The sequence below is a fragment of the Chiloscyllium plagiosum genome, unplaced genomic scaffold (genome assembly GCF_037043375.1).
Source record: "Chiloscyllium plagiosum isolate Xiang-an unplaced genomic scaffold, Cpla_swu_hap1 HiC_scaffold_27, whole genome shotgun sequence".
Taxonomy (NCBI): domain Eukaryota; kingdom Metazoa; phylum Chordata; class Chondrichthyes; order Orectolobiformes; family Hemiscylliidae; genus Chiloscyllium; species Chiloscyllium plagiosum.
Window position 1 is genome coordinate 78,353,081 of NW_028270165.1, and position 26,836 is coordinate 78,379,916.

A 26,836-nucleotide genomic window follows, 5' to 3' on the forward strand; every position below is an offset into this window, starting at 1 on the left:
TCTACACCAGTGAGAGGTCCTTCAGCTGCTCAGTGTGTGGGAAGGGTTTCAGTAATTCCTCTGAGGCAACAGCGGGTCCACACCAGGGAGTGGCCCTTCAGCTGCCCTGAGGGTGGGAAGGCCTTTACCCAGGCCTTGAAGCTGCTGAGCCACTAGCAGATCCACACCAAGGAGAAGCCCTTCAGCTGCGCTGTGTGTGGCAAGGGCTTCGCGCACTCCTACCACCTAATGGAGCACCCGCAGGTTCACACAGGCAAGTGCCGGTCTTCTTCTCAGCGTGTGGGAATGCCAACGTCGACTCATCCAAGTTGCTGAGGCCATTTGCCTGACCCAAGTGCAGAGACACCAGCATTTCCAACCAGATTCCGCCGGTGACGCTGCTGAGAGTCACCCTGAGGACTGAACCTCTTGCCTGTTCTAATAGTGGCTGCTGTGGGAGAATCAGGGGGCTTTTTGTTTGCTTGCCCCACACTCTGAGGTTTCTGATGAAATCCTCAGTACAGACTTGGAGGGGAAAATGTTGGCAAGGGCAGAATATAGGGTGCTAACTGCAAAAAGCCAGGAAGACATTTGACAAAGTAAAACGTTGACAGCAATGAGGTGGTCACAAGTCAGTGTTCAGGAGAACGGTCGTGACTCTGTAGACATTGGACATTATAATTAAGCAAGTGTCTAAGTTGCTGTAGTTGGTTAAATACAACAAGGTAAGACAAATAAAATAACCAGAACCACTAATTGTAATGGGATGTGGGTAATCATAAAACAAGTTATACTATTGATTGGGATATGTAGTGAAACTTGAAAAGGTTCAGAAAAGATTTACAAGGATGGTGCCACAGTTGGAGGATTTGAGCTACAGGGAGAGGCTGAATAGGCTGGGGCTGTTTTCCCTGGAGGGTTGGAGGCTGAGGGGTAACCTTTAGAGGTTTACAAAATTATGAGGGGCATGGATAGGATAAATAGACAAAGTATTTTCCCTGGTGTCGGGGAGTCCAGAAATAGAGGGCATAGGTTTAGGGTGAGAGGGTAAAGATATAAGAGGCCTAAGGGGCAACTTTTTCACGCAGAGGGTGATACCTGTATGGAATGAGCAGCCAGCGTATGTGGTGGAAGCTGGTACAATTGCAACATTTTAAGAGGCATTTGGATGGGTATATGAATAGGAAGGGTTTGGAGAGATATGGGCTGGGTGCTGGCAAGTGGGACTAGATTGGGTTGGGATATCTGGTTGGCATGGACAGGTTGGACCGAAGGGTCTGTTTCCATGCTGTACATCTTTATGACTATGTAAACTGCTCTTAAAATAACACAATATATTAAGCTGATGTATCTGATTATTTGGGGATCTTGTTGCCGTCTTGTGGAAATGGCTCTGCAGCCTTGAATAAAAGCAGTGTAAGAAAAGTGTCCACGTGTTATTTGGTCCGTTACAGACTCCAGGCAGTTCTAGAAACCATACAGTGTGCAAGCAAGCCATTCAGCCCATTGAGTCGGCACTGACTGTGGGAGGAAGCCGGAGCACCCAGATGAAACCCATGCAGACATGGGCAGAATGTGCAAAATCCACCCAATCACCCAAGGGTTGAATTGAACTCGGGTCCCTGACGCTTTGAGGCAGTGATGCTAACCACTGTTCCATCTCATACTACTCTCTAAAGAAGTGAATTTCAAAGATTCGGGAACCCTTGAGAGAAAAACAAAACTCTACCTTAAATGAGAGGCCACCTATTTGTTAACTGTGTCCATTCAGTTCTAGTCTCTGGCACAATGAGATTTAGACATTCACATTAAGTGCTCACAGGATGTTATACATCTCCATCAGATCATCCGATTCTTCCAAGCTCTAACTGATACAACCCCAGCCTAACAACCTCTTGACCCCAATTATAAGTTGAGTAAATCAGCTATAAACTGCTATTTATATCCTCTCCTAAGTAAAGAGACCAAATCTGGTGGTCTTCCCAATACCACTGACAAACTGAGGAAAACACCCTGACTTTATATTCTGCCCCCTTACCACAAATGACAATATTTCACTTACGTTTGACAGGCTTCCTTCATTAAACTTTTATCTCACCTGTTCCCAACCCTGCACCCAACCTGTCAACCATACTTCACAGATGTCTTGTGCCCTGTTTGTACTTAAGAGTTTCCTCCATAGATTCGGGCCATCACCAAATTTAACACCCTTGCATATGCTTCCTTCATCAAAGCTGTGAATAGAAATTGTAAAAAAAAAAGCAAGCTCTTGCACTATGTTCCATTCATCATGCCTTGACAACCCAAAACATTTTGACAACTGTTGCCTGTTCACACACCAATGCTCTATCCACGCTGTTAAAAGACCTGGACAAGATGAGCTCTTATTTTGAATAATGACTTTCGATGTGGCACTTCAAAAGACTTCTAGAATATCAGTACATCCATGGGTTCCTCTACTTCATAAGAACTAGGAGCAGGAGTCGGCCAACTGGCCCTTCGAGCCCACTTCAACATTCAATAACATCGTGGCTGATCTTTTCATGGCCTCAGCTCCCCTGACCCGCCCTCTCACCGTATCCCTTAATTCCTTCACTGCTCAAAACATTATCGATCTTAGCTTTAAAAACATTTACTGAAGTAGCCTCAACTTCCTTACTGGGCAGGGAATTCCACAGATTCACAACCCTCTGGGTGAAGATGTTGTTGCTCAACTCAGTCCTAAATTGGCTCCCCCTAATTTTGATGCTCTGCCTTCTTGTCCTGGTTTCACCCGCCAGTGGAAACATTCTCTCTAGGTCTGTCTCAGCTACTTCTTTCATCATTTTATATGTTTCTATAAGAGGGGTGGCACAGTGGCTCAATGGTTAGCATCAGGAACCCGGGTTCATTTCCCACCTTGGGCAACTGCCTGTGTGGAGTTTGCACATTCTTCCCATGTCTGTGTGGATTTCCAAAGTCCAAAGAAGTGCAGGTTAGGTGAATTGGCCAGACTAAATTGTCCATAGTGTTAGGTGCATTAGTTAGGAGAATGGGTCTGGGTGGATTGCTCTTCGGAGGATCGGTGTGGACTTGTTGGGCCAAAGGGCCTATTTCCATACTGTAGGTAATCTAATCTAATCCCATCTCATTCTGCTCAATTCCAATGAACATAATCCCAGTCTACTCAGTCTCTCCTCACCTCCGGAATCAACTTAGTGAACCTCTTGTGCACCCACTCTAGTGCCAATACATCCTTTCTTAAATAAGGAGACTAAAACTGCACATAGTACTCCAAGTGTGGCCTCACCAGTACCCTGTACAGCTGCAACATAACCTCCCTGCTTTTAAACTCAATCCCTTTAGCAATGAAGGGCAAAATTCCATTTGCCTTCTTAATTACCTTTCGCGCCTGCAGACTAACCTTCTGTGCTTCATGCACAAGCACACCCAGGTCTCTCTGCACAGCAGCATGTTGCAATTATTTTTACCATTCAAGTAATAAGCCTTTTTACTGTTATTCCAACAAAATGGATGACTTCACATTAATAAACATTTTACTTCAACTGCCAGACTTTTGTGCACTCACTTAAACTATTTCAGGAGGCTAAGGCAATTCAGCATATCTGTAAAGACTTACCAATTTTTATACATGCACCGTTGGAAGCATTCTTTCTGGATGCATCGTGGCTAGGTACGGCAACTGCTGTGCCCAGGATCATAAGAAACTACAGACCGTTGCCAACACAGCCCAGTCCATCACACAAGCCAACCTTCCAACCATTGATTCCATGTGTACTTCCTGCTGCCTCAGCAAGGCAGCCAACATCAAAGATGCCGCCCACCCCGGTTTTAATCTGTTCCGTTTGGCATAAGACACAGAAGCTTAAATTTATTGACCAACAGATTCAAGAACAGCTTCTTCCCTGCTGTTACTAGACCGCTGAATGGACACTTCAAATTTCATATTTAATGTTGATGTCACTCTTTGTGCATCTTCTCCGCAGCTGTTACATTGTATTCTCACTCAGTTCTGTTACTCTGATGCACCTTGTGTGGTATAATCTGCCTGTACTGCACACAAAACCTTTCACTGTACTTAGGTACATGTGACAATAATAAAGTAAAGAAAATAAAATTGAATGATCCACATTGCTTGTTATTTTCTTAAAATAGATCTCCCAATGATGAGTCAATTTCATAAACCTTTGTCAACTCAGCCTGATTGCAACAAAATTTTATAAATGTCACAATTTATCTTCCTTAATAACTGACTGCAGATTTCTCCCTTTGACTGATGTTAAACCAAGCAGCCTCTCCATTCCTGCCTTTTGTATCCCTACTTCCATGAAGAGAGGAATATCCTGCAGTCTGCTGTGGCTGTTTCAGAACCTAGGACATTTTGGAAGATTAAAAATGAAGTTCCGGCACCTTCCTTTTTGAAGATGAGAGGATGAAGTCTCTTGTAGCTTTGCATGGATTGCAGAAAGACCATGCATATTTCGGGCAGTTGGATCACCTCACAATGTGGCATTCCACAACAAAGGCCATTCCCTCATCTCAGTAGTCAGTGCAATATGCAGTCACTCTGCCACATGTTGTGTTCTAGTTATGTGATGCATCAATAAGCACAGTGTCCCAGCCTGAGATCATGTAACGGTGTACATAATGAGTGTTGTTAATAAATGTCAAGACATCTGCCTCCACAAGAACCCAGACCACATGGTATCGGGACGATCCTGCCCCTTTAACAAGGTTATATTGTCCCTGGTTATTTTCAAGGGAGGGGTTTAAAAGCAGTGGTGTCAAAATGGTTAACAGACACAGTTGCACAATGAAAGGGGAGCAGACAGTTCTCCCAGCTCAGTTTTGTTTTCCCAGTTTGGTTTAGTTTTAGCAGGGGTCCTAGAGAAGCAGCTACAATGAAACATGCTTTAATAGATGTTTTCTTGCCTGACTCCACTCTCCGAAATCTGTAAGAACCTGTGTTCACAGGATGTTGCAGAATTGGAACAGCTTTATTAAGTTGCAATAATCAGTTGAGCTTTCATACAAGTTATTCTCAATTCTGTTTTCTTTTGTTTGTGTTTCTTTCAGCTGTAGTGTGTAAATAAATTGTTTTGGCTGTAACAGTGTGGTTTGACCAGATGCATCATTCCTGGAATATCCACTTCACAAATGCCTAAAAAAAAAAGTTAAAATGTTAGGGTTTGGCCTACATTCTTCAAATGTTTTGATGGGGTCTGGCCTGGTCCTTAGCGGTCTGTGTTACAGGGACACATTCAGACCATATCCTACTCTGTGGTGTTTGAGCCAAGAAACCACATTACTGTGGCCATAATTGGCAGCTATTGGGTACTATACGCTAATGGCAGTGGGTAACAAGTTAGTGACAACTGTTATGGACCCATGCCCACCCCCCCCCTTCAAAAGATTTTGCGAAAGTAGTCTAAACCCGATCGCTTTCTTAAGTTAAAGGCAGATGTGAAGTGTCATCTTCCAGATGTGATGTGTTGTGAAGTTGGGTAGAGTACAGAGGAACCTCGACTATCTGAATATCAATTATCTGAATTTCGGATTATCCAAAAGAAGATCAAGGTCCCGACAGAAACATAGAGATGTTTTAACATTGATTAAAAACGCACTCGGCTTACTGAAATGCTGCCGAGAATAGTCCTGGACATCGATAGGAGTCCAGGCACAGTCTCCAAATGACTGACCGCCCGCCCTCTCTCCCCACACTTCCCCCGGAGTTCTACACAGGGATATAGCCTAAACCTCCCTTCTCCAGATAATCTCTCCAACATTTTACCTGTACAGGTAAAAAGTTTCAATAAAAAGTAGCATGTGTGTGCACATGCACTAATTTAAAACTCATCCCCCCCAACGGCAGTAGCAGTCTTACTGTTGGCGTCCAGTCCAACTGGCCTGGAGAGGGGGTGGGGGGGGTAGATGGGAGACTTAAGGGGGCGAACAGGAGCTGATGGGGACAGGGACACATGGGGAAAGGGCAGCAGGGTTTTCAGCAATGTTGCAGGTCCCTTACACACAAGTGTGTGTCTGCTCAGAAACAAACCGAGACAGAGAGAGGGAGCAAGGCAGGCAGAGCGAGGAAGAAGGAAACTTCAGAAAACTCCGAGCCCCAGAGGACAGGCAGCGAATCAATTTACTGACTAATCAATTATCCGAACGAAATAGTGCCAGCCATTCTCGTTTGGATAATCGAGGTTCCTCTGTAACTGTAGATTGGGAGGCAGTAAGTTCGAATTTGGTGGTGTGTAAAATTGTAAAATGGGGAAAGTATTGCGTGGTCACTTTAAAAGATCATGTGTTTTTTCTGCACTTAGCAATTTAAAACTGTTGTCTGTGAGCGGAAAGGTTGCAAGCAGACAGAGAGAGCACCTGAACAGAAACATTTCTCATGGAAAGGCCATACAGTTAGTGTGTCAAACAGCAGTTTTTACTCAGACAACAGGTTTTGAATTTAGCCAATCAATTTGAACCCTCAGACATGAAACACCTATTAAATTTAAATCTGATAGTTTTGGCAACACAGGCGCAGTCCAGTTGTAAGAAATATTGATTAGTCATCAAGGGTATAAGAGAAGGTTGCAGTTGGACAAAGCGCCCAGAGTTGTCATTCACCAGAGCTAACGGTCCTCAGCTCTTCAGAGAGAATCACTGGCTTTCACAGGCACCTCTATGTCTTAGAGGAGGCACCATCTCAATAACAATGACAACAACAGAGAAAGCATTCCTGAAGACATGTGACCTGGCTAAATTCTACATTCTATTTTTTTTTTAACAGAAGTGGCATTTGTATTTATTTGAACAGCATACAATGGGCTGAGTAGTGACCGATGTAATTTACTTAAGTGCTGCATTTGGGAAAGGCAAATCAGGGCAGGACTTATACACTTACTGGTAAAATCCTGGGGAGTGTTGCTGAACAAAGAGACCTTGGGGGTGTAGGTTCATAGTTTCTTGAAAGTAGAGTCATAGGTAGATGGGATAGTGAAAGCAGCGTTTGGCATGCTTTCCTTTATTGGTCAGAGCATCGAGTATCGGAGTTAGGAAGTCATGTTGCAGTTGTGCAGGAGATAGACCACTTTTGGAATACTGTGCGCAAACCAATGTCCCTGCTATTGGACGGATGTTGTGAATCTTGAAACAGTTCAGAAAAGATTTACAAGGACATTACCAGGGTCAGAGGATTTGAGCTGCAAGGAGAGGCTGAATAGGCTGGGGCTGTTCACCCTGGAACGTCAGAGGCTGAGGGGTGACCTTACAGAGGGACATGGATAAATAGACAAGGCCTCTTCCCTGGATTGGGAGGAGTCCAAAACTAGAGGGCACAGATTTAGATTGGGGCAGGAGAAAGCAGTCAGACCCTTAATTGCTTTTGGAAATAAATGATTAAGAAGAGTGAATTCCTTTGGTTTTTCTAATGATTTGGATAAGTACATGAATAGGAAAGGCTCAGAGGGAATAGGCTGGGACCAGGCAGGTGGGACTAGTTCAGTTTGGGGTTATGTTCAGCATAGTTGGACCAAAGGGTCTGTTTCCGTGCTGTTGGACTCTACAACCGTAAAGAACCGAGAAAATTTATTTCCAGCTTTTTAGGAGACCAGTGTAAAGTTGACTCAATTTCAGGATGGAGTTCAGATCATACCAATAACTGCTGGGTGAACCAATTGACCATTTTGAAGGCAGATCATAATTTAAAGGTACAGAATGCAACATATTCCCAATACACTCATGACTGAGGGTGACCCACAGCAGCATCACTGGTAGAATCCAATTGTTGAGAGCGCTGGTGCACCCGCTGGTGCCTCTGTAAGTTGCAGGACAACGTGAACCTCCGTCCACACTCAATGCAGAGGAACGGCCTCTCTCCGGTGTGGACCCGCCGGTGCCTCCTCAGGTCCGACGAGTCGACAAAGGCCTTTCCACACTCGGAACAGGCAAACGGCCGTTCACCTGTGTGGACCCGCTGGTGGGTCAGTAGGTGGGAAGCCTGGGTAAAGCCCTTCCCGCACTCAGGGCAGCTGAAGGGCCTCTCCCCCGTGTGGATCCGCTGGTGCCTCAATAGGACAGAGGAATTGCTGAAGGCCTTCCCACACTTCGGGCAGCTGAAGGGCCTCTCCCCAGAGTGGAGTCCCCGGTGGGCCAGCAGGGTGGAAGAATCGCTGAAGGCCTTCCCACACTCAGAACAAGGGAAGGGCCGCTTGCCGGTGTGGACCCGCTGGTGGGCCAGCAGGGCAGAGGAGCGGGTAAAGCCCTTCCCACACTCAGGGCAGGAGAATGTCCTCTCTCTGGTGTGGACCCGCTGGTGGGCCTGGAGGTGGGAAGAGTGGGTAAATCTCTTCCCGCACTCTGAGCAGGAGAACGGCCTCTCTCCAGTATGGACCCGCCGGTGGGCCACAAGGTGGGAGGCCTGAGTAAAGCCCTTCCCGCACTCAGCGCAGGAGAATGGCCTCTCCCCGGTGTGACTGCGCTGGTGGATCACAAGGTGGGAGGCCTGCGTAAAACCCTTCCCACAAACGGGGCAGGTGGACCGCCAGACCCTAGTATGGACCCGATGGTGGGACAGCAGGTGGGAGGCCTGAACAAACCCCTTCCCACACTCAGGGCAGGAAAACGGCCTCTCCCCAGTGTGACTGCGCCGATGAGTCTCCAAGGCAGACGGTACACGGAAGCCTTTCCCGCAGTCACCACATTTCCATGGTTTCTCCACGGGACGGGATTCCTCTGGTTTCTCCATGACCGAATCTTCAGCCGCACACAAACATGTATAGAGCCCCTCCCTGACGTGAATTCCTCTTTCCAGGCCGTATAACTGTTTCAGGCTCCACACTCACTGTGCTGCAATAGTAGGGTCTCTCATCCAGTCCCACTGATGCAGAAAATATACTGAAACAGGAACCAAAGAGCTTTGCTCCTTCTCAGAATCAGAGTCAAAATTTGTCACGGACCTGTTGATGTGAAAGTGAGGATTGCGAAAGCTGGAGAGCCAGAGTCAAAATGTGGGGCGCTGGAAAGGCACAGCAGGTCAGGCAGCATCCGAGGAGCAGGAGAGTCGACGTTTCGGGTGTAAGCCTTTCATCTGTTGATTTTGGAACTTCAGTCATCAGATCGTCAAATACTCTGTAAAGAGATTACAAATGTCAATGTCAGTTCAGGGTAGAAATTCAGAACAAGCAATTCTACTTTCTGCGGAACATTCTTTTCTTTTGTTATTCCACAAAATTGAAAGCACCATCCCAGCCTCTCTGTTCTATCTCCACTCTAACTAATCCTCCTGAAGGTGCTGATTCAGGATCTTACAGGGGCAGTAAAGAAAAACATCAAGACTGACATTTCTTTGAATTTTGGATCACTCTGCTGAAAAGTTAATATCTTTCACGACACTGGGACGCTGCTGAGAGTGAGCAGGACTGATTTTGGGAAGCAAAGGTATACAGTATTCTTTAGAAGCAACCAGTGACAAAATGGTTAATGTCCCGAGGAGGTTTGGGGTGGGGAGCGAAATGAGGCAGCAAGCTATTGACACCAACACTAGAGACAAACTGAACATACAGACATGGCTAATATTATTGCCAAGCCAGATTCATAGAGGTACACAGCACAGAAACTGCCCCTTTGGTCTAATTTAATTCTTTGAAGAGGTAACAAGTAGGTTAGTCCAGGTAAACCCGGTGGATGTTATCTATCTAGACTTCCAAAAGGCCTTTGATAAAGTACCTCACGGGAGGCTGCTGAGTAAGGGGGGGGGGGGCCCATGTTGAGCTACTGGCATGAATTAAGGACTGGCTGTCTCACAGAAGGCAGAGAGTTAGGATAAAAGGTTTTTTCGAATGGCAGCTGGTAACAAGTGGTGTCCCACAAGGTTCAGTGTTGGGGCCACAGCTGTTCACTCAATATATTAATTGATCTGGATGAAGGGACTGGGGGCATTCTGGCAAAGTTTGCCAATGATACAAATGAGGTGGACAGGCAGGTAGTACTGAGGAGGTAGGGAGGCTGCAGAAAGATTTAGACAGTTTAGGAGAGTGGCGCAGGAAATGGCTGATGAAATTCAACGTGAGCAAATGAGAGGTCATGCACTTTGGGGGAAAACAAAATACAGGCATGGACTATTTTCTAAACAGTGAGAAAATTCATAAAGCCAAAATACAAAGGGATCTGGGATTGCTAGTCCAGGATTCTCTCAAAGTTAACTTGCAGGTTGAGTCCATGATTAAGAAAGCAAATGTAATGTTGTCATTTATCTCAAGGGCGTTGGAATTTAAAATCTGGAACATGCTTCTGAGACTTTATAAAGCTCCAGTTAGGCCCCATTTCGAATACTGTGCCCAATTTTGGTCCCCACACCTCAGGAAGGACATACTGGCACTGGGGTGTGTCCAGCAGAGATTCACACGAAGGATCCCTGGAATGGTAGGCCTAACATACGATGAATGGCTGAAGATCCTGCGATTGTATTCATTAGATTTTAGAAGGTTGAGGGCAGATCTAATAGAAATTTACAAGATAATGCATGGCTTAGAAAGGGTAGATGCTGGGACGTTGTTTCCATTAGGCAGGGAGACTAGGACGCATGGGCACAACCTGAGAATTAGAGAGGGTCAACTTAGAACAGAAATGAGGAGACATTTCTTCAGCCATAGAGCGTGGGCCTGTGGAATTCATTGCCACGGAGCACAGTGGAGGCCGGGACGTTAAATATCTTCAAGGCAGAGATTGATAAATTCATGATCTTGCAAGGAATTAGGGTTACGGAGAGAGTGCGGGTAAGTGGAGTTGAAATGCCCATCAGCCATGATTAAATGGTGAGTGGACTCAACGGGCTGAATGGTCTTACTTCCACTCCTATGTCTTATGTTCTTAACTCGTCCATGTTGACCGGATATTCTAAATTAATCTAGTCCCATATGCCAGCACTTGGCCCATTTCTCTCTGAACCCTTCCTATTCATATAACCATCCAGATGACTTTCACATATTATAATTGTACCAGCCTCCACAATTTCCTCTGGCACTCATTCTTTATGCTCACTACACTCTGAATTAAAAAGTTGTCCTTAGGTTTCTTTTGCAGATCCACATCATCCTAAAGCTATTACCCTTTAGTTCTGGACTCCTGCAAACCCAGGGGAAAGCCCTTGGCTATTTATCCAATCCATGCCTTTCATGATTTTATAAATGTGCATAAATGCATCCAGCACACTCGGGAAAACAGCCCTAACCAATTAAGCTCAAACCCTCCAATTCTGGCAACATCCTTGTAAATCTTTTCTGAACCCTTTCAAGTTTCACAACATCCTTCCGATAGGAGGGTGACCAGAATTGCACACAATATTCCAACAGTGGCCTTACCAATGTCCTGTACAGTCACAACGTAACCTCCCATCTCCGATACTCAGAGGATTGGAAAAGTTGTCTTTTGTGGGTTTTGAAAATTGGGAAAGAATGGAGGGACAACCGAACTTTTGAGTGTCAGCTTGGAAGCACCAATGTCTTGGGGCGGGGGTGGGAATGGGGGAAGGAAACTGAAATGCAGGAGCTGAGACGGAGGAAGAACAGGATGTAAAACCATTGCAGCTGGCTTGAAGCTGCAATGTGGATTATTGCATGTGCCGTACTTGTACCCGATGCATTTATTTGTGGGAGCCGGGTGCATTTTAAAATAAAACAGAAAAAGTATCCACTCCTCCCCAATCGCTATCATCCGTCCCTCCTCACCCGGGTAAGTAAGACACATGCCAGAGGTTGCAGAGTCTGCTCCCTCCCTAGATTCATTCCAGTTGCTACAAGTAAACAGATTTCCCCTTCCTTCCCTCTCTCCCTCCCAGGATGAAGAGTTGTCCAGAGGAGGGTGTTTCACACTGAAACTGATAGGGCCACTTCCGTGTTGTGACGTCATAAATGGGGCGGTGCTAGGCCGAGAGCGGAAATCGGCAGCAGACGGAAGGAGTCAAGATCAGAGTGGTGCTGGAAAAGCACAGCAGGTCAGGCAGCATCCGAGGAGCAGGAGAATCGACGTTTTGGGCAGGAGCCCTTCATCAGGGTAGGTTAGTATGGCCGATAAACACTAACCAGAACATCCTTGGGCATTAGCAGTAATTTAGCACGGCCGATCCACCCTAACCTGCACATCGCTGGACAGTGTGGGGAATTAAGCTCAGCCAAGGCCGGGGCTGCCTCAAGGATGGAAGTCTTTCCCAGAAATAACAGTTGATGGTGCCCTCACCAAGATGGCCGCCCACGCTCCCCGCCCCAAGACAACAGGCGCCTGACCCTCACCAAGATGGCGGCCGTTGCCCGGGCAACCCGCGAGGTCCTTCCCTCGTGAAGTAAACACTGGGCCTGTGGGGCTTCTATTGGAGGCCTGAGGCCTCGCCCTAGGAGTTTTATAAACTCCCCAGTCTCCCTCCTCCCGCGGGTCCCAATCCTACCCTGTCTCACTGTCTCCTCTCCCCGGGATGTTCCTGAAACCTGGTCCTGTTCTGAAGGAGGATCCCCGGACCCGAAACACCTCCTCACATTCCTCCCGACACGAGCTGCCGGACCTGCTCAGCTTTTTCCAGCGGGTCCTGTTCCTGTTCCTTCAGCCGCCCGGCGCCATCCCTCTCCCACACTCAGTAACACTGCCTTTGTCTCACTGCAGCACCTACACTGCACATGCGCCAACACGCAAGGGGCGGGGTTCCGATGTATGACGTCTAACCGGTGGGGGGGGGCGTGGTTGGATGAGTCCTCCAACCAATCGGAGACCATGGGGGCGGGGCGATCGTTTTGCCGGCCCCCAGCCACATGAAGGTGTTGAGAAAAGGTTTAGATGTAGTTTTTTTTAAATTCTCAGCCTTTTCAGAAATGGTATTCCAGACTACTGGAAGGGTGAAACATTGGGAAACTTTCAAACATCAACAAAGGGATACTAAAAGAATTAATAAAAATAGATAAGATAAATTACAAAAGAAACCTTGCACCAAACATCAAAGAGAACAGCAAAAGCTTCTGTTGGTACGGTAAAGGGAACAGAGTCGCTAAGGTGAGTATTGGTACCTTGGAAGATGAAAACGGTGAGTTAATGGGGGAATACTGAAATGGCAGGGATGCTAAATCAATAGTTGTCCTCAGTTTTCACATTGGAAGGCGATAGAACACTTCCTATTGGAACGGGCAAGTCAGAGGCTATAGAAAGGGTAGAACTTAAACAATCAACGTCGATAGGGAAAAGGTACACACCAAACTATTTGGATTGAGGACAGACAAATCCCCTGGGCCTGATGGCCTACTTCCTAGGCTCCTGAAGGAAGTGGCTGCAGAGATAGTGGATTCATTAGTTACAATATTCCAAAGTGGGCGGCATGGTGGCACAGTGGTTAGCACTGCTGCCTCACAGCGCCAGAGACCCGGGTTCAATTCCCGCCTCAGGCGACTGACTGTGTGGAGTTTGCACATTCTCCCCGTGTCTGCGTGGGTTTCCTCCGGGTGCTCCGGTTTCCTCCCACAGTCCAAAGATGTGCAGGTCAGGTGAATTGGCCATGTGAAATTGCCCGTAGTGTTAGGTAAGGGGTAAATGTAAGGGTCTGGGCGGGTTGCGCTTCGGCGGGTTCGTGTGGACTTGTTGGGCCAAAGGGGAAAAGCTTCATTAAGTTTATTTAAGACTGAGATAGATATGTTCTTGATTGTCAACGGGATCAAAGGTTACGGGGAGAAAGTTGGAGAAACTTATCAGCCATGATTGAATGGTGGAACAGACTCAATGGGCTGAATGGCCTAATTTCTGCTCCTATGTCTTATCATCTTATAATTTCATTGGATTGGAAAATTGCTAATATATTCAAAATCGGAGGGAGGCAATATGTGGGAAATTGCAGACCAGTTTGTTTACTATTTGTTATAGAGTCATAGAGATGTGCAGCACGGAATCAGACCCTTCAGTCCAACTTGTCCATGCCGACAGATATCCTAACCTAATTTAGTCCCATTTGCCAGCACTTGGTCCATATCCTCTGAAACCTACCCATCCAGATGCCCTTTAAATGCTGTAATTGTACCAGCCTCCACCACTTCCTCTGGCAGTTTATTCCATACAAGCACACCATCTGTGTGAAAACATTGCCCCTTAGATCCCTTTGATATCTTTCCCCTCTCAAACTAAACCTATGCCGTCTAGTTCTGGACTCCCCCACCCCAGGGAAAAGACATTATCTGTTTACCCTATCCATGCTCCTCATTGTTTTATAAACCTCCATAAGGTCACCCCTCACCCTCCAAAGCTCCAGGGAAAACAGTCCTGGCCCATTAAGTCTCTCCCAAATCCTCCAACCCTGGAAACGTCCGTGTAAATCTTTTCTGAACCGTTTCAAAGGTTTTGGGGAGAAGGCAGGAAAGTGGGGGTGATCAGCAGACTTGATTAAATGGCGGAGCAGACTTGATGGGCTGAATGACCTAATTCTGCTCCTCTCTGTGAACTTTTAAACTCTGGAGCAGGCATGACTTGTATCCGATCCAGAATTAGATTCGATTACTTACAGTGTGGAAACAGGCCCTTCGGCCCAACAAGTCCACACCGACCCGCCGAAGCGCAACCCACCCATTTCCCTACATTTACCCCTTACCTAACACTACGGGCAATTTAGCATGGCCAATTCACCTGACCTGCACATCTTTGGACTGTGGGAGGAAACCGGAGCACCCGGAGGAAACCCACGCAGACACGGGGAGAATTATCCAGAGTTACCCAGAAAATCCAGAAATTCTCTTGTGCTACAAGACATCCATAAAAATATCAAATCCTCCCTGATGGGGAATTGCACCCCCAGTCTCTCCAGTCACAGATGTGGATACTAACCACTATACTACCAAGGACACTAAACAGTTACAAGATGATGGAGATAGCGGTACAGAATGGGTGGATGTTTCAGGAACAATTATCGACATGATAGTCTGAAAGGCCTCCTTATGTACTGTAATATTCTAAATCAGCCAATAATATGACCTGTGCCTCAAAAGCACAGTCCCCCTGGGGAGTTACCAGAAGTATGCATGGGCTGTAGGAAGAGATCCAATTCCCTGTTTGACCTGGAATGTAATGCCTTCATGCACACCAGGGAGCGGTGATCCACTTGCTCCACATGTGGGAAGGGATTCACCGAGTCATTCAAACCCAAATACATCATCGACTTCCTACTGGACACAAAGGAGTAAACTTCCCTGCAACATCCGCTTTAAAAAAAGTTCCATTCTTGTAGTCGTAGCGAGAAAAACAGTTTTCCAAACTGTGGGCCAGTACTGGTGATGTACGGGTTTTGAATGCATGGCCGCCCAGGTTGCTGTGGGGACCAGAGTGATGACTGGTGACTGAGGGGCTCTCCCTTTAGATGCTCGCTTGTTTCTGTGCTGTTGATCGGCTTGGCCTCATGGACTGCTCTCTGAAGCCGGATTTCAAAGAAGATTTGAAAATCATGAGGAAAATCATACCCAGAAAAGACAGTGAAAACCTGTTCACCATGGTAAAAGCATTGAGAATAAGAATGCAGATTTCAAATACATTGCAAGAAAGAAAATGTGATGTGAGAAAGAAATTTCATAAAGTGAGTTGATAGATCAGAAAGACTTTGTATGGAGCAGTGGTTGAAGCAGGTTCAATTAAGGGCATTGGACAATCATTTGATGACAAGTTATGTACAAGTTTCCAAGGAAATGTCAGGAAAATGACACAAGGTCAGATAGCTCATTGAGAGAACTGATGGACACAATGGGCTGAATGGCCTGCTTCTGTGCTTTAGTAATTCAGTGGTTCATAATTGCTTATCAGATCTCTGTCAGTTATGAATATCAGGCTAACATCTGCTATTTTGTCGTCAGTCAGGGAGGATCAGTCAGATCGATGTTTTATAATGATTCATGATTGGGGAACTGCAGGGATTGGGACTAGGACCCCAGGTATTCACAGTATATGTCAATGATTTAGATGAGAGAACTAATTGGAATATGTCACAAATTGCAGACAAAACAAAGCTGGGTGAAACGGTGAGCTGTGAGGAGGATGCAATGTTATTTGGACAGGCTGAGTGAGTGGGCAAATGTATGGCAGGTGCAGTTTAGTGTGGATCAATGTGAGGTGATCCACTTTGGTAGCAAAAATAGAAAAGCAGATTATTTCAATAACTAACCTGGGAGATGGGAATGTTCACCAAGAACTAATCCAAGATGGAGGATGGGAAAATTTGTGTCTGTAAGAGCTGCTCCTTTTTTGGGGAATTTTCAGTGTTGGAGGCAATTTCCTTGAATTCCAGGAGCAGCAATTATTGTTTTATATAATGTTGTATTGTTTTGGAACTTTGGAGTAAATAAATCGAGACAACAGCACTTTTAAAAGGGAGGAAGACAGCCTAAGGCAGCAAGCACATGGTCTGTAAGGAAGAGAGAGAGAGAAAGAAACCTACACTACCAACTAACACAGCAGTGAATCTGCATAGTTACTACCTTTGCTGTTTGAAATCATGTATCTCTGGACATCTTGGAAAAATTAATAAACAGCAAAATTCACAGCTGATCTTGGAGGAACATGTGTAGGAGAGTTCACAGCACAGGAACAGATTAGTGCATAGTTTTTAACGTGTAACCTTGTCGTAAGTCTGCAGTAGGGAATAGAGTGGCTTCTTTCTTGATTATATGTTTTGAAATTTTAGAAGTTTACCAGCAAATCCACAACAGGAAGCGGCCAATCACCTGTTCAGAGCGCAGGAAGGGATTCATCAATTCTTCCAGCCTGCAGATGCACCAGCAGGTCCACACCAGGCACAGCCTGCTCTCAGTGCAGGAAGGGCTTCACCCCCTCCTCCCACCTGCAGTGGCACCAGTGTATTCATGTGTCATCACAGGGGGATTGAAGGAACAAGGGCCGAGTGCCATTATCGACTGGACTATCAACCCAATTCTGGGGACTCCTCGGGACACCTGGGTTTGAATCCTGCCACAGCAGATGGCGGAATTGGAATTCAGTCAGAAATCTGGAGTTCAGAATCTAATGATGAAATCATTTTCTGGGGAAAGAAAACCATCTGATTCACTCATGTTCGAGTCTGTCTGTAACCCAATCTTGAGTCAGATTGGTTCTGTTTCCAAAGTAGGGATTTATAACATGTCACATGGATTGACTGCCTGAAAATTGCGCGCTTTTTGAGCAAAATAGAATGTATCTGCAAATAAAATTCTACAATTGCAATTTCACCCCATAGACTGATGTGTATGCATGCATGAGAGTGTGTGTGTATGCACGTAAGAGCATGTGTGTTTGCATATGAGCATGTTTGGTAAAGTGTGTGAGTAATGGAGTACAAGCCTGTGTAAGTGGGGTCACTTGTAGTGTGACATGAACCCAAGGTCCATGTTGAGGCCATCCTCAAGGGTTCCAAACTTGGCTATCAGGCTCTGCTTGGCCACAAGAAATGATTAATCAGTTTATACAACACACATTGGAGAGGGCAGGGTGAGGCTTGTCTTTCAATTTGCAGATGGTGGGAGGCTCTGGATGCTGTGATTCAGGGCAAACACATCCTGACGGACCTTCGTTCAGAGAGATGGAGCTGGAAGCCACGTTGAGGGTAAAGCGGGAAAATTAACCGGATGCTATATGCTGGGAGACGGTCATTCCCCTCTGGAGAGAGCCTTTTGTTTGCGTCGGTGGACAGGATCAGGAGGGTGTAAGTGCAGGTCTGGCAGGTAAAAGGGATCTGAGAGAGGGTTTCAGGGGGGTGGGACTAAAAACAACATTGGGGAGGGGGAGGTGGTGGTAAGGGACAGAACAGTGACAGGGATGGTCTCTGTTTTCTACAGTTGGCAGCAGGAGCACAGATGGCATCGGTGTCTGTCTAGTGCCAGGATTCAGGAACCGATGTGCTCAGGGCTGGAGACGTGGGAAAGGGCGGTTGCAGCGGGTGTGGTCCAACAATGTCAGGAGGAGAGACCCTCTGCTGAGAGCACATGAGAAGTTAGAAACTACTAGGACAAAACAGGACATCAAAGCTCTGGGCGGCTCAGTGGTTCATGCCACTGCCTCACAATGTCAGGGACCTGGATTCGGTCCCACTCTTGAGTCTGTGTGGACTTTGTCATGTTCTCACCCTTCTGTCTCCGTGAGTTAACTCTGGGTGCTCCAGTTTCTTCCTACAGTCTAAATATCTGCAGTTCAGGGTGGATCGGCCATGCTGAAGTGTACACGCATATATAACTGAGGGTCGGTTAACCATGGGGAACAGCAGGAAAAGTGGGTGGGTCTGGATGGGATACTGTTTGGAAGGTCAGTCTGAATTTTATGGGCCAAATGGCCTGTCGGGGTTATATAATTCTACTGCCTTAGCCAAGCATCTATTGAGAAATGATTGCCTTAGGTCTGCTGTGGATGGAGTGGGTTCCAGTTCATGAGACACTGACACCAGTCCTGTAGAAGGTGCGATTTTCCTGTCAGTCCCACAACCCTTTGCACCCCCAGCCACTCTCTCTCCTCACACTCTGCACCCACCAATTCTCTGTGCTCAGCCTTCCTCTCTCTCTTCCCCCCCCCATTTCTCCCCCCCCCCCCCCGCTCCCCGTCCATTCTCTCTCCCTTCTACCATTTTCCCATCGTTTCTTGTGCCTCGAGCCCTCTTTGATTGCTGTATCAGCTCTTATCAGGAAAGAGAGAGAATGGATGGTGATGACTTTGCTTGGGAGACAGGGGTGCACAAGAAATGGCTGATCTTTAAAATTGAGAACAGCTAAAATGATTTTTTTTTACAGTGTGGAAACAGGCCCTTTGGCCGAACAAGTAAACACCGATCCACCAAAGCGCAACCCACCCAGACCCATTCCCCTACATTTACCTCTTCACCTAACACTATGGACAATTTAACACGGCCAATTCACCTAACTGCACATTTTTGGACTGTGGGAGGAAACCCACGGAGACATGGGGAGAATGTGCAAACTCCACAGAGTCAGTCGCCTGAGGCGGGAATTGAACCCAGGTCTCTGGCGCTGTGAGGAAGCAGTGCTAACCACTGTGCCACCATGTCTAAAAGCATATTAATTAATTTTTTTAAAAAGCTGCAGTCACGTTTCCGAAACTTGCATTGAAATAGACGCATAGAAACAGCACAGAAACAGATCCTTCAGTCTAACTCGCCTATGCCCTCCAGATATCCTAAATTAATCTAGTGACCCATTTGACAACATTTCACCCATATCTCTCTCACACCTTCCTATTCAGATACCCATCTTGATGCCTTTCAAATGTTGTAATTGTACCAGTCTCCAACACTTCCTCTGGGCAGCTCATTCCATACACACACCACACTCTACATGAAAGTTACCCCTTAGGTCCGTTTTAAATCTTTCCCCTCTCACCCTAAACCTATGCCGTCTAGTCTTGGACTTCCTCTACTCTGGGGAAAAGACATACAAAGCCGGACAAAATTCAAAAGGAATAAAATATCGAGCCACAAGGAAAAATAAAATTGTGGCTGCAGCTTTTTTTTTCTCCGATTGACATTTGGACGCTTAAAATCTGTCAGTAACGCCAGCACCTCCACAGATCTTATTGCGCATGCTTCTCGGTGTCAGCTAGCACTGCGCATGTGCGGCGGTGTCATCAGAAGCACTGAGCATGCTCGACGCTGTCCACTGAAACGGCGCATGATTTTCATCTGAAGGACCAATGGTGAGACCCGGAGGACCGGAAGGAGCCTGGTCCTCCTGCCAATCAGAGCCGCCTCTTTGTCTGAATGTGGAAGTTGGGCCGTGAGTTTCTGAAGCTGCTGTTGTTCCTCTCTCTGTTTGAATGAAGGTTGAGCTTCACCCCAGACTGCAACTCTGCCCAACATCTGTGGGTACGGCACTCTCACTTTTTAAATTTTTTTTTTCATCCTGGGATTCAGTTGTTGACTTGCACGAACTGAAGGGAAAGGGAGTGAATCCAGGGAGGGGACAGACTCTGGAAAAGTTGGTCCAGGTCTGTGTCTCAATTGGCAAACGCAGAGCAAATGCAGTAACACAATGTAAAGTTAAAGCCTTTTGCTTTTAAAAAAAAGGCAGAAAGGAGGTGCATGGTTTAAATGATAATATATTGGTATGTGGAGAAAGTGAGGACTGCAGATGCTGGAGATCAGAGTCAAGTGTGGTGCTTGAAAAACACAGCAGGTCAGGCAGCATCCAAGGAGCATGAGCCCTTCATCAGGAATGATTTGTGGATGTACAATGGGGCTTCAGCGTCCTTCTACACCAGTCACTGCCAGTTGTCAGACAGGTGCAGCAAGCAACCAGCAAGGCGAGTGGTATATTAGCAAGAGGAATTGAGTTCAAAAATCGGGATGAATTCCTGCAATGGGGGGGGGGGGTCATTGAATATATTCAAGGCTGAGGTCATCTGACTTTTGAATAACAAAGAAGTGGATGGTAATAGGGGAAGGCAAGGAAATGGTTTTGAGACCATTACAGAATCATACAGCACAGAAATAGACCCTTCAGACCAACTAGCCCATGCTATGTTTGCATACTAAACTAATCCCATCTGCTGGTGTTTGGCCCATATCCCTCTGTCACAAAGCTGGTCCTTCTCAAGGATACCGTGTCCTTGGTTTTTTTCAGAGTGGTGGCAAAACAGCCCTGAGCTCCAAAACGGCTGGTTTAATACAAAGATGAAAAGGGTATTGGTTGACTTTTTTGTTTATATGTCAACAGATGAGACTTTAGGCCCAAGCTTTTATGTTTTCGAAGTGACCTGCATAACGAAAGATGAGTGGTCTGTCGTGAAAGCTGAGGCCTTGTTTGAGTAAGTTCAGCAGTGGACTATGTGGAGAAAGACTGTTAAACTCTCTCTCCTTCTGCCCTTCTAACTTTGACCTGTCAGCTTCTGTTTCAGTTTTACTGTATGTTTAATGGGTTTGTTTATTGGGACTGTTGTGTACATTTGGAATAGCATAATTAAGTCTAGATAGACTGAGTTCTGTGGGTATTTTATATTCTGTTCTTCGTGTTTCATTCTGTATTCTTGTGAATACATTTGTCTGTTTTGAATCCTGGTAGTCAACCTAGCTAACTTTGGGTAATTTTCACGGTGCACTTACTGAAACAAATAGCAAATTTACGGTCTGCGCTGCATAACACCTCCAAACCTTTCCCATTCATGTCCTTATCCAAATGTCTTTTAAACGTTGTAACTGTACCTGCATCCCCCGCTTCCTCTGGAAATTCATTCCACATAAAAACCATTCTCTATGAGAGAACAAAGGTGTCCCTCCGGTCTTTTTAAAATCTTTCTCCACTCACCTTCAAAATTTGCTCCCTAAACTTGAAACCCCCACTGTAAGGAAAGAACACCCATCATTCACCTCATCTATACCCCTCATGATTTTATAAAGCTTGATAAGATCACCTCTCAGCCTCCTATGCTCCAGTGAAAAAGGTCCCAGCCTATCCACCAAGATGTAGGTGTATTCATATCCAGTTCAACGTTGGTGCAGATCTGTTCAATGCTGGTGCAGGCTTGAAAGACCAAATGGCCTACTCCTGCTCCCAGTTCTCTCTCACTATTTCCAGGACAGCAAGAGACCATAAGACCTAGGAGCAGAAATTAGGCCATGCAGCCCATCAGGTCTGCTCCACCATTCAATCATGGCTGACAAGTTTCTCAACCCCATTCTCTTGCTTTCTCCCTGCAACCTTCAATATCCTTGATATACAAGAACCTATTTATCTCTGTCTTGAATATACTCAGTGACTTGCCCAACACAGCCTCTGTGGCAATGAATTCCATAGGTTTCGCACTCTCTGTCTACAAAGGTTTCCCCTTTATCTGTGTTCCAAAAGATCTTCCCTTTACTCTAAGGCTGTGCCCTTGGGGCCTAGTCTCTCCTACCAATGGAAACATCTTCCCAACATCCACCCTGTCCAGGCCAATCAGTATTCTATATGTTTCAATTAGATCCCCCAAGCGTGGGCTGTAAATCTGCGTAAACCAGACCCTTCAGGATGAGGTTCAGCAAAGTGAGAATGGAGGGAGGATGTGGGGATGGAGATTTTCAGTGTTTAGGAAATAAGAGAGGAAAGAAAGTTCAATCTAAATTAGAATTGATTGGATGGGCTGATGGGCCGAGGAGTGGCAGATGAAGTTTCATTTAGATAAATGTGAGGTGTTGCATTTTGGAAAGGCACATCAGGGCAGGATTTACACACTTAATAGTAAGGCCGTGGGGAGTGTTCCTGTATCAAGAGACCATGGAGTGCAGATTTGTAGTTCTGTGAAAGTGGAGTCACAGGTAGACACGGTCGTGAAGAAGGTGTTTGGTGGCACTTGCCTTTATTGATCAGAGCATTGAGTTGGGAGTCATGTTATGGCTGTACATGACATTAGTTAGGCCACTTTTGGAATACTGCATTCAGTTCTGGTCTCCTACGATAGGAAAGATGTTGTGAAACTTTAAAAGAGTTTGGAAATCTGTTGCCAGATTTGGAGGGTTTGAGTTATAGGGAGAGGCTAAAAAGACTGGGGCTGTTTTCCCTGGAGTGTAGGAGGCTGAGAGATGACCTTATAGAAGTTTATAAGAGGCATGGATAGGATGAACAGCCAAGATTTTTTCCCCAGGGTAGGGGAGTCCAAAAACAAGGTAGAGAGAAAAAGAAACCTACACTGCTACCTGACACAGCAGTGAATCTGCACAGTTACTGGACATTGAAGTGCATCTAGGAAAAGTTAATGCGCAAAAAAATTCACAGCTGACCGTGGAGGAACCTGTGTGGGGAAGCTCACAGAACAGGAACAGACAAGTGTATAGTCTTTAACGTGTAACCTTGCTGTAATTCTACAGTCGCGAATGGAGTGGATTCTTCCTTGATTAAATTGTAAAAATATAAACCTTGACGACTGTGCTAGTCTGGAGCACTTTTTTAGAGCAAAAAGACGGTGCTATTTTCTGGGTCTGTACATTGTGAAGGAGCAAAGGTGGCCTTTATGAGAGTGATATGCTCTTCCTGTCAGATGTGGGAGATTAGGGAGAATATCCATGTTACTGGTGATTATATCTGCAGTAAGTGTGTTTGGTTGAAAATCCGATTGGATTGCGTGGATAACTTGCAGCGACAGTTCGAGGTAATGAGGACCTGGGGGTATGATGGTTTGGCAGTTATAGGAAGGGAGAAAAGCCGCAGCTACAGCCAGGGAGATGGGTTAGGAGGGGTAGGCAGGTAGTGCAGGAGTCTTCTGTGGCTGTCCCCATTGCAAACAAGTAAGGTGTTTTTGAAAATGTAGGGGGTGATGGTCTCTCGGGGAATGTAGCACGAACAGCCAAGTTTCTGGTCTCGAGACATGCTCTCATGCAATGAGGGGTACATCAGGTTCCAAGTGATCGATTGTGATAAGGGGCTCTCTAGTCAGAGGTACAAACTGACGCTTCTGTGGTTAGCAGCGAAAAATCAGAATGGTGTGTCGCCTCCCTGGTGCCAGGATCAAGGATGCCTCAGAAAGGGTACAGAATGTTTCAAAAGGGAGAGGGACCGGTTGGAGGTCATTGTACACATCAGAACCAATGACATAGGAAGGGAAAAGGATGCGATTCTGAAGGGAAAATGTAGAAAGTCAGGCACGAATTTAAAAAAAAAGAGGTCCTCGAGTCAAGGAAAATCTGGATTACTGCCAGTTCTACGAGCTAGTGAGGGTTGGAATAGAGAGGATAGAGCAGGTGAATGCATGGCTGAGGAGCTGGTGCATGGGAGAAGGGTTCACATTTTTGGATTATTGGAATCTCTTCTGGGGTAGATGTGACCTGTACAAGAAGGATAGTTTACACCTGAATATTGGAAGAGGGCTAATATACTGGCAGGGAAATTTGCAAGAGCTGCTCGGGAGGATTTAAACTAGTAAGGTGAGTGGGTGGGAAGGTACCCAGGGAAATAGAGGAAAGAGATCAATCTGACACTGGTACAGTTGGGAAAGGGAGTGAGTCAAACAGTCAGGTCAGGAAGGGACAAAGCAGAGAGCAAGGTAGGACTGACAAGTTAAACTGCATTTACTTCATTGCAAGAAGCCTAACAGGGAAGGCAGATGAGTTCAGGGCATGATTAGCAAGATGGGATGTGATATCATAGCAATTACAGAAACGTGGCTCAGGGATGGGCAGGACTAGCAGTTTAATGTTCCAGGATACAAATGCTTCAGAAAGGATAGAAAGGGAGGCAAGAGATGAAGGGGGAGTGGTGTTTTTGATAAGGGATAGTATTCCTGCTGGACTTAAGGAGGATATTCCTAGGAATACATCCAGGAAGGTTATTTGGTTGGAACTGAGAAATAAGGAAGGGATGATCACCTTATTGGGATTGTGTTGTAGACACCCTCATGGTCAGTGGGAAATTGAGAAACAAATTTGTAAGGAGGTTTCAGTTACCTGTAAGAGTAATAGGATGGTTATTGTCAGGGATTTTAACTTTTCAAACATATACTGGGATTGCCATCGTGCTACGGGTTTAGATGAGAGCAACTTGTTAGAAACGGACCTAAGGGGCAAGTTTTTCATGCAGAAGGTGGCGCGTGTACAAAGATGCCAGAGGAAGTAGTGGGTGCTGTAACAATTATGACATTTAAAAGGCATCTGGATAGGTATATGAATAGGAGGGGTTTAGAGGGTTATGGGCCAAATGCTGGCAAATGGATTTTGGATTTCTGGTTGACGTGGATGAGTTGGACCAAAGGATCTGTTTCTGTGCTGTGTCTCTCTCTGATTCTGGCTTGCCACTAATGTTTGCCACGTCTCTATGTTCAGTTTCTTTCTGGTGTCGGTGTCAATACCTTGTTGTCTCATTCCGACCCCACCTCCCCCCGGATTGACAGTGATGACTTTTGTAATCTCTTTTTACAGATTATCTGAAGACGGAAGTTTCAAAATCAACAGCTTATGCTCGACTCTCCTGCTCCTCGGATGCTGCCTGACCTGCTGTGTTTTTCCAGCACGACACTTTTCGATTCTGATCTCCAGTGTCTGCAGTCCTCATTTTCACATCAATGTCTGACAGTCACTCAATCCATCGGGACTGCAAAGATTTTCAACTATGATGCTGTGAGATGGAGCAATGCTTTTTGGTTCCTGTTTCATAACGTTTTCAGCATCAGTGGGACTGGATGAGAGACCATACTGTTGCAGTGCACTGAGTGTGGAGCCTGAAACAGTTATACAGCCTGGAAAGAGGAATTCACAGCAGGGAGGGGCTGTACACACGTTTGTGTGCGGCTGAAGTTTCAGCCATGGAGAAACCCGAGGAATCCTGCTCCATGGAGAAACCGTGGAAGTGTGGCGACTGTGGGAAATGCTTCAGTTTCCCGTCTGCCCTGGAGACTCATCGGCGCAGTCACACCGGGGAGAGGCCATTCCCCTGCCCCGAGTGTGGGAAGGGCTTTACCAGCAACTCCAACCTACTGGCCCACCAGTGGATCCACACCAGGGAGAGGCCATTTTCCTGCCCAGAGTGCAGGAAGGGTTTTACCCGCTCCTCCAACCTGATGGCCCACCTGCGGATCCACACAACGGAGAGTCCGTTCTCCTGCCTCGCATGTGAGAAGAGCTTTGCCCAGGCCTCTACCCTTGTGGCCCACCAGCGGGTCCACACTGGGGTGAGATCCTTCCCCTGCCCTGAGTGCGGGAAGTCCTTCAGCAAATCGTCCAACCTGCTGACCCACCGGCGGGTCCACACTGGGGAGAGGCCGTTCTCCTGCCCTGAGTGTGGGAAGGCCTTCAGCAATTCCCCCACCCTGCTGAGGCACCAGCGGATCCACACAGGGGAGAGGCCGTTCTCCTGCCCTGAGTGTGAGAAGAGCTTTAACCGCTCCTCCCACCTGCTGACCCACCGGCGGGTCCACACTGGGGAGAGGCCCTTCAATTGCCCCGAGTGTGGGAAGGCCTTTGGTAATTCCTCTGCCCTGCTGATGCACCAGCGGATCCACACCGGGGAGCGGCCGTTCCCCTGCCCTGAGTGTGGGAAGGACTTTAAACGCTCCTCTGACCTGCTGGACCACCAGCGGGTCCACACTGGAGAGAGGCCCTTCAGCTGCCCTGAGTGCGGGAAGGGCTTTACCCAGGCCTCCAACCTGCTGAGGCACCAGCGGGTCCACACGGGGGAGAGGCCGTTTGCCTGCCCCAACTGCGGGCAGAGGTTCACGTCGTCCAGTAACTTGCAGAGACACCAGAGGAGACACCAGCAGATTCCGCCGGCGACGCTGCTGTGGGTTACCCCCAGGACTGAACCTCCTGCCCGCTCTGACAGTGGGTGCACTGGGAGCGTCAGCGAGCTCTCTTTGTTTTCTGCTAGACTGCACCCACACACCCCTCCCATCTCCCCCCAACCCCAGGTTGGCTCACGGGCAGCACAGCAACTCAGTGATTAGTGCCACTGCCTCACATCGCCAGGGACCAGGGTTCAATTCCACCCTGGGGTGACTGTCTTTGTGGAGTTTGCACATTCTCCCCCAGTGTCTGCAAGGGTTTCCTCTGGGTGCTCCCACAATCCAAAGGTATGCAAGTGAATTAGCCAAGCTAAATTGTCCCAGAGTGTTCAGGGATGTGTAGGTGTGTATTGTTTAGGGGGTAATGTAGACTAATGGGGTAGGGGAATGGGTCTGGGTGGGTTACTGTTCAGAGGGTCGGTGTGGACTTGTTGGGTCGAAGGGCCTGTTTCACTGTAGGGATTCTGTGAGCTTTGCTTGCAGTGCTGCTCGCTGAGCCCGGGACTGCACATTCCCACTGAAGTGATCCACACAAACCTCAGACGGCATCCAAACCAATGTACCAAACTAAAGGGGTAGCCATGGGACCCAGCTATGCCTGCCTCTTTGTCAGGTACGT

The 26,836-nt window shown here is 46.8% G+C and overlaps 2 protein-coding genes across 7 annotated transcripts in view; one reads left to right on the forward strand and one right to left on the reverse strand.

The window, feature by feature from the left end:
• Positions 1-6,400: 6,400 nt before the first annotated feature.
• The window catches only part of LOC122543561 (uncharacterized), a 696,117-nt gene continuing 675,681 nt past the window's right edge, over positions 6,401-26,836 (reverse strand). For 2 of the 6 annotated variants that reach the window (XM_087974970.1, XM_087974969.1), the window contains exon 2: positions 6,401-9,105. In XM_087974970.1, coding sequence (XP_087831096.1) covers positions 7,715-8,722 — 1,008 coding nt within the window. In that variant the 5' untranslated portion in view covers positions 8,723-9,105 and the 3' untranslated portion in view covers positions 6,401-7,714. Of the gene's footprint in view, positions 9,106-11,336; positions 11,468-12,056; positions 12,078-12,415; positions 12,442-12,529; positions 12,566-26,836 lie in introns of those variants that run through there. The other 4 variants (XM_087974974.1, XM_087974973.1, XM_087974975.1 and 1 more) reach the window with 4 other exon arrangements.
• LOC122543526 (uncharacterized) overlaps positions 19,740-26,836 on the forward strand; it is a 48,637-nt gene continuing 41,540 nt past the window's right edge. The window contains exons 1-2 of the mRNA XM_087974996.1: positions 19,740-19,840; positions 24,860-26,185. Of these exons, the coding sequence (XP_087831122.1) occupies positions 25,243-26,185 (943 nt within the window). The 5' untranslated portion in view covers positions 19,740-19,840; positions 24,860-25,242. The remainder of the gene's footprint in view (positions 19,841-24,859; positions 26,186-26,836) is intronic.